General features: G+C 27.5%; 1 protein-coding gene across 1 annotated transcript; it reads right to left on the bottom strand.

Annotated features, from left to right (window-relative positions):
- Window positions 1–5,474: 5,474 nt before the first annotated feature.
- On the bottom strand, window positions 5,475–8,601 carry LOC130823748 (ADP-ribosylation factor 2-like). Its single transcript, XM_057688486.1, has 5 exons — window positions 8,190–8,601; window positions 7,278–7,348; window positions 6,650–6,769; window positions 6,442–6,560; window positions 5,475–5,821 (listed from the first exon to the last, which is right to left on the bottom strand). Exons 1-5 carry the CDS (start codon window positions 8,335–8,337, stop codon window positions 5,734–5,736), a joined length of 546 nt encoding a protein of 181 aa, XP_057544469.1. The 5' UTR covers window positions 8,338–8,601; the 3' UTR covers window positions 5,475–5,733.
- Window positions 8,602–8,834: the final 233 nt, after the last annotated feature.

Here is an 8,834-nt window from a genome sequence, read left to right on the forward strand (position 1 = left end):
ATCAAAAATCATAGCCATCTGTTTGAGATTACGTGCTAAGTTGCGATTTTAACGGTTTTTAAGCGTTTTTGGCACTTTCGCGCATAAAGTAGCTCAAACTTGGTTTTTTTGGCACGAAACTTTGCACACTACACTATTTGGTATATATTATTGTGTTGAAATATTTAGATTTAAAAATCATAGTCATATGCTTGATATTACGTGCTGAGTTGCGCTTATACGGTTTTTTAAGTGTTTTAGTCACTTACGCGCATAAAGTTGCTAAAACTTAGCACTTTTTGGTATATATTATTGTGTTGAAATAGTTAGAATTGAAAATCATAGTCATATGCTAAGTTGCTATTTTAAGGGAATTTAAGCGTTTTTGGCACATTCGCGTATAAAGTAGCTTAAACTCTGTTTGTTTTGCACGAAACATGGCACACAAGATAATTTAATTTAGATTATTGTGTTGAAATGATTATAATTGAAAATCATAGTCATGTGCTTCAAAATGCGTGTTAAGGTTCAATTTTAAACGTTTTAAGCGTTTTTGGCACTTTCGCGCATAAAGTAGTTCAAACTTGCTTTGTTTTGCACGAAACTTGGCACACAACACTATTTGGTATATACTATTTTGTTTAAATGGTTAGAATTGAAAATCTTAGTCATATGCTTGACATTACGTGCTAAATTGTGATTTTAAGGGTTTTTAAGCGTTTTTGGCACTTTCGCGCATAAAGTATCTCAAACGTGGCTTGTCTTGCACGAACCATGGCACAGAAAAATATTTTTTATATATTATAGTGTTGAAATGTTCATAATTGAAAATTTTAGTCATATGCATCGAATTACGTGCTAAGTTTCGATTTGACGGTTTTTTAAGCGTTTTTTGGACTTTCGCTCATAAAGTTGTTCAACCTTGGTTTGTTTTGCATGAACTTGGCACACAACACTATTTAGTATATATTATTGTGTTAAAGTGGTTAGAATTAAAAATCATAGTGATATATATATATATATATATATATATATATATATATATATATATATATATATATATAGATATATATATATATATATATATATATGTATATATATATATATATGTATATATATATATATATATATATATATATATATATATATATATATATATATATATATATATATATATATATATATATATATATATATATATATATATATATATATATATATGTATATATATATATATATATATATATATATATATATATATATATATGTATATATATATATATATATATATATATTTATATTTATATACATATATATATATATATATATATATATATATATATATATGTATATATGTATATATATGTATATATGTATATATATATATATATGTATATATATATATATATATATGTATATATATATATATATATGTATATATATATATATATATATATATATATATATATATATATATATATATATATATATATGTATATATATATATATATGTATATATATATATATATATATATATATAGATATATATATATATATATATATATATATATATATATATATATATATATATATATTTATATATATGTATATAGATATATATATATATATAAATATATATATATATAATATATATATATATATATATATATATATATATATATATATATATACATATATATATATATATATATATATATATATATGTATATATATATATATATATATATATATATATATATATATATATATATATATATATATATATATATATATATATATATATGTATGTATGTATGTATGTATGTATGTATGTATGTATGTATGTATGTATATATATATATATATATATATATATATATATATATATATATAAATATATATATATATATATATATATATATATATATATATATATATATATATATATATATATATATTTATATATGTATTTGTTTATTACGTATTATATGTGATCGAGAGTGTATATATATATTAGTTGGTGATTATTGGTAATAATTGGTGATTATATATATATAATTGCAATATTGTTTATTACATTGTACATTAGCATTGGATTATTTGTAAAACGAAAAGAATCAGAAAAAAATATAGGCTATATGTTGCGGTTTTTGTGGAACCGCAGCATATAGTGTATTTTTATGCTGCGGTTTTAAAATAGGTTATTTGCTGCTATCACTAATGCTTGGGGTCAAAACCACAACATATTGTAGCCAAAAAACGCAACATATGATGTTTTTTCCACTAGTGTTTCGACTGTTTGAGTATAGTCGGAAAATTCTGACTGTTTGATGGTAGATGGAATTTTTAGTTGGTAAGTTGCGTTTTTTTCTGTAATGAGCTGCGATTTTATTCAAAAAATATTAGTGCATCTATTCTAAAGTTTTAAGTCTTTTACAAGTTTACTGTAACTCTTTATATACTAGCATATAGGGTAGCAGCTGATCAAGTGGATGAGTATATCTGAATTAGCAAAAGCACTACACAACTTGCACTTATTCATATTACAAAGGGAGCAATCAACTAATTTGGCCAATAATATTTGAGAAAACCAATACCACAAGATTTAACTAAATTATTAGCCTTTGGTGAGGAGCGAGGATTCCCTTGCATGATTGGTAGTGTTGTTCATATGCATTGGGAATGGATGAATTGTCGAGCAGAGTGTAAAGGGAAATGTCAAGGTTTAGTTTGGGGTTGTAACACTATTTCTTAAAATTATCTAGAACTACTAAGTTAATTTAGTAGATTTATGACTATTTATAGTATATTAACCATGTAATTCAACTTGTCAAAATTTGATCGACTCAAAAATAAATTTGAAACCTGAGCGAAAAAACTAGCCTAAGAAATGACCTGATATCAAAAAATTAGCAAGCCCGAAAAACCTGTTTAAATGACGGGTTAGTTGGTTTCTAATTGGGTCTGACACGTTGGATCATAACACCAACTAACAACTTTATTTGGTCTTGATCGGATCAATACTACCCCGTAACCAAATACTACTCGAAAAGTAAGGCTCAAACATGATCTGTTCCCAATAAAATCGAACCAGACCAATAACAAATTGAGCCGAATTGAAACTTGATTCGAACTTCAACCGAAATTTTGAACAGAAACTGAAAGTTACCTAATTCCAAAATATACCTTTTTGAAGGTTATATAAACTAACATCGCTTGATCTGATTTCGAAAATATAACTAATTCGACTAACCGATGATGGAAAAATTGAATCCAAACCGAAACTAGTGTTTTAACAAACATATACTCCCTCCGTTCCTTAAAGAAGTTCTCATTTTCTATTTTGGGTGTTTTATTTGTTGTTTCCATAAGAAATTTTTCTATTTATATCATAAATTTTAGACAAAAATAGCCTTACTTATCCTCATCTTAATATTTTAATAATACTTATGGTCCCCACATATCTTTCACCAACTTCATTTCAACATTTTTATATTCCTTATGTTTCCTACTTACTTTATAAAAATATTTTTTAATTAGTTGTGGTCTCCATATTTTTTTTCTTACTAACTTTCTTTTAATATTTTTTTAATATATATGGTCCCCACTTTTCCTTCATCAAATTTATTATTCAATTAAATAATATCTCCACTATCTAAAAGATTCTTTTTTTCTTAATTTCCGTTAACATTCTTTATGGAACTTCATTAACGAACGGATTCAACGGAGGAAGTAACATTTAACCGAAGTTAATAGGAGCTGAATTAATCAACACAAATTCTCATGAGAGACCATCTTTAATTAAGTCGGCTTATATAGAAAAATATAAAATAAGAATAAACATTAAGCTTTAAGAGAATGCGCTTGAGAGACGTCTCTCAGGAGATTGACTGATAAATCAAATCGACATATGTCTTACTCAAGTTGTACCTGAAAACAAATACGTTCGGGTTCAAACCGACCAATTTATAACTGAACTTGTTATATACTCGAGCCGATTTCAGCACAAACCAAAAACAAACAAAACCTCTAGGAAATTTATGACTACATTAGTTTATCGAATGAATATTATTTGCGATTTCAACATATAGTGTTTTTACAAACTATTAAGTTTAGCAAATTTAAGACTAACTTCCGTTTATCAACCATATAACTCAGCTTATCAACATTTGATTTACTAAAAACATAAATCCGAAACCCGAACGAAAAAACTAACTCAAAAATGACCCAATGTTAAAAATTTACCGAACTCAAATAACCTGTTCAAAAATGAGTCAATTGGTTTCGGGAAGCTTAATCAAGTATTGCCCATATCGATATTACGCCATAATCGAATTTCACTCCAAAAGTAAGGTTTGAACCTAATATATTTTCAACAAAATCAAACTAATTATTGACCAATGACAATCTGAGTCTAATTGACACTTAATTTGAACTTTTAACCCCGAATCGGTGCAAACCTAATAATATGAATAACTGATCTTAAACCTGACACATTAACTAATCCTTCTATCTCAATCGTCACTTGTCGCACTATGTTTCCGAAAAGGAACCCATCTAAAATCCAGCAGTACTAAATGACACCACCCAAAATTGATCGCACATAGAATTACATCTAGCCCATGTTCACTTTCAGTCTTCACCTGCAAATATTATTTAGAAAATTTAATTGTAAAATTGAAAATATTATATACTAGAATTAGAATTTATTAACATGAAATATATAAAAATATAACTTTATAGAATAATGCAGTACATATTATTGTGATTAAATTTATTGAATACATGATCTTTTTTAAGCAAAAGTAAAATAATTTTTTGTTTTTAATTATCTATCAAATACATAATTTTTTCATTCAGTTAAATATATCAAATTTTAGGTTGGGTTTATAGAATTGTCATAATAAATTATATAAATACTTTCACTAATTTAGCTCCAATTTAAAAAAATTAGATTCTAAATAAGGTAAATATTGTTGTGTTATCAACTAGCATCTACTAAAATAATTCCATTTGTAATGGTTCCCCTAAAACTCACATTTGTTGTTTCTCATTATTTTTATTATTACTTCCTCTGTTCAAAAACCTCACTACATAACGATTATTAACACTATTCATCGTTCAAGCTTATATTTTATATTGTGGCTAATGTGTAAGAGAAAATATAGTCAAGTGAGATCATATTTGAATCGTCTAATCGCATACTTTCATATTATTAACTTTTTATAATTTTTAAATAAGTATAATTTCATATATAAATGATCAAAATAACATATAGAATTGTTAAAAAGTCAAATATATCAAGTTTAGTGGAACGAAAGAATTATGTATGTATATCATTCAAATAATTTATAATTTAATTCATGTATGTCTTGTTGTATATATCAACGTATAGATCCGCAATCCTATCCTATAAATCTTGAATCCGCCCTTGATTGTCTTAGGGTTAAAATAACACTCTTCTTATATGATAGTATATTGACTTACTATTCATAAGAAACATTACATACAATCATCATTTGTCATGAACACACAGATAAGACATAATACAGTTTTGAGTTTGCATTATAAGATTCAAATATGTGAGAATTTTTTGTGTTATAGTGCAAAATGTAAATTTAAAGGGACAGAGAGAAACTCTTTTCTAGAACAATCTAAGTGCAGTAAAGTTGAGAAATCAGCACTAATGCAGTATGTTTGAACAAATTCTCTCGCTGGCAGGCATCAACTGATCATAAACTTTATGACTGCAATCTAAACCTTGTTAAATATATTGCTAGAAAGCCAATCTAAACCTTCATAAAGTCCTTCACCAGAAGTTGCACAAGCAGCTTGTATATACCTGTATGCAATATATATGAATCAAGTAGTCATTACTAAATCATGCTAAGATACCAAGTAAGAGTTCAAGTTAACTAAATTATGCATAATAGACAATTATGTAAGTGTAAAACAAAATTTTCAACCAAAAAACAAACACAAAATATCAATCTTTCACATACACCCCAGAGCCATCTGGTCTAGAATTGTGGATGCGTTAACCAAAACCCTCTAATTTCCATACATAGCGCTCCCTTGAATTTGACTGGCGGATGAAATCTGAACCCATGACTTTTCGTTATATCACAAATTCTCAAATGAGACGGTCTCACAGTGAGACCATCTCTATTGTGCCAGTCGAGTGTACACTTAATTCCTTAAATGACCATAACTATTAAGTGATCCACCTACTCTTTTAAAATGATCACTTTTTATAATCTTAGAGTGATCAACTTGTAATCTTAAAGTAATTACTTACCATTTTAAAGAGATCAATTAAAAATTGACTAATTAAATGGGCCTGTCCCATGCTGAGACAACCTCATACAAAAAAGTTATTATATTACCTTTTTGATACTATGTTAAAGAACCAGCTCTTTTCGAAAATAGTGCATGAAAGAAGAAAAAGTGTGAAAGATTTACCAGCGGCGGCGTCGAAGGGAGTGTAGGCCAAGTTTATCAGTAACTTCAGCAACAGGCATAGCATTTGGGAGATCTTGTTTGTTGGCAAATACTAAAAGTGTTGCATCACTCAGCTCATCCTTTTAACAAAATATAAACACAATTTTATGAGAATTTGGATGATAAGTAATTATTTGGACTAATAATTGAGTTTGAATAGAAAACAGACCTCACTTAGCATCCTGTGGAGTTCATCTCTGGCTTCAGTGATTCTGTCTCTGTCATTAGTATCCACCACAAATATTAGACCTTGTGTGTTTTGGAAGTAATGCCTCCACAATGGCCTTATCTGTGTATTTATTTCCCAATAAAAAATTACGTTGTAAGATTACTTCTTTAACTCCATAACTTTGTTGTAATCAATAGTAAAACTGTTGATAAATCTTGCCAATTAAATCTTGCCAAATTGGTAATCCTGAATTTTCCCCTATTTCACGTGGTAGATAAAGCTTTTTCTTAATTCATGTGTTGACCTTAACTTTTCATTTTTTCCACGTCATAGATAAAAAAGGTTTTTTTTTAGTTTTTTTTATTAACCTTATGCTCTTTTTGCCCAACGTCATGAGCGATCACATTAATTAACAACATATTTCGAAATTCAGTTGATATAAATACTTAATTTAGCCAAAAACATAACATTTTATCTACCACATAAAAAAGTTAAAAAATCAAGGTCACCACGTGGATTTAAAAAAATATTTGTAAAAAATCAAAAAATTCAGGATCACCACATGAAATTTCCTGTAAATCTTTAACTCCATCGAAAACCAGTATTATAGAATTGGAAATAGTAGTACCTTGTCCTGGCCACCAACATCCCAAACAGTGAAGCTCACATTTTTGTACTCCACAGTTTCTACATTAAATCCTGCCCAAAACAAAGTCCAATTGAAGAATTAATTAGACCATTTAAGCTCAAACATCAGCCAAATTATACTACTAATAATGGTTAGTATAAAAATTAGAATGAACTTTTCATCTCCATAATCAGCAACTTCTTTAATCAAGGTTTAGAAACTATGTTTAGCTCATACTTCATCCATAATAATCTAAATCCAAGCTCATAAATCCTAACAAATTACCTAATCTTTGTTTATTAAGTTTCATTTTGTTGTTGCTAAGAAATTAAAGAAACCCATCTAAGATAAACTTATCAAGAATAAGATTACATTTATTGATACAGTATATATCATATTCTCAAATGCCAACCATTTTTAAACTTTTGATCGATATAGTTTGTTCACATGGTATAGAAGCCTAAAATGACCGAAGGTCAAAAGTCAAATCTCATCTAATCCTCATTTTATACAGCATATTTTGCCTCGTGTATGAGGAGAGTTTATATAACATTCACACCTATGGCCTAAAGAGTATATGAGTAGAGGAAATAAGGTCCGAGCATATATAGATTATAGCTAAGTTATTTGAAAAATACTATTGATATTGAACTATATAAATTGGTCACCAAGTGGATTTAGCATCGCTAAAGTATCTAACATATCAGAAGGCGTTCAATTGAGTTTTTATAATGTGTTATATATTCTGATAAACATGGACACACAAAAAATTGAGTACTCGGCTCATCTTATATTAGTATCATGAATTTCAATCATGCTCTTGTCAGGGGGGTCATGAAGTATTTTATACAATAGAGTATACAAATACATAGTATTCTACTAGGAAGAGAAAAAAAAGAGTTATGAAAATACCAATAGTAGGGATGGTAGTGACAACCTCACCAAGCTTGAGCTTGTAAAGAATGGTTGTTTTACCAGCAGCATCAAGACCCACCATTAATATTCTCATTTCTTTCTTTGCAAATAACATCCTCACTAACCTCGATACCATTACCCCCATCTCTCTTTGATTCCTCTGCTCCAAATATCAACAAATTTCTAAGAAAATAGGAGAAAATAGAAATATTTTGTAGATTATAGCTTCAGCCAACAAGAAGCATAAAATAAATTCTTATGGAGGAATTTAAATGCTATAAAGATTTGAGGAGAATAAAAGTAGCGTAGGGAATAAGATTCTTCAGATAATGGGGATTAGAATGCGTAAGAATTGGCTTCAAGCCTTGATCAATTTTTGGATTTGGTTCCATGCTTCTTTATCGTGATGTACTAAATGTGCTAGTATTCAACATATGCAAATGTTTGGTGTAGTTTTATACATTTATCAATGTACTAATTTATTACTCCCTCCGTTTTTATACGTTTTTATACGTTTTTCTCCAATAGTTTACGAATTTTTAGTGTTAAACTTTTACTATAATTTTTTCTTCGATCTATTTGAAAAAAAATTCATGTGGAATATTGATAAATTCATCTCAATATATACTTTTTATCAACTTT

This window comes from Amaranthus tricolor, chromosome 9, assembly GCF_026212465.1.
Source record: "Amaranthus tricolor cultivar Red isolate AtriRed21 chromosome 9, ASM2621246v1, whole genome shotgun sequence".
In the NCBI taxonomy this organism is placed as follows: domain Eukaryota; kingdom Viridiplantae; phylum Streptophyta; class Magnoliopsida; order Caryophyllales; family Amaranthaceae; genus Amaranthus; species Amaranthus tricolor.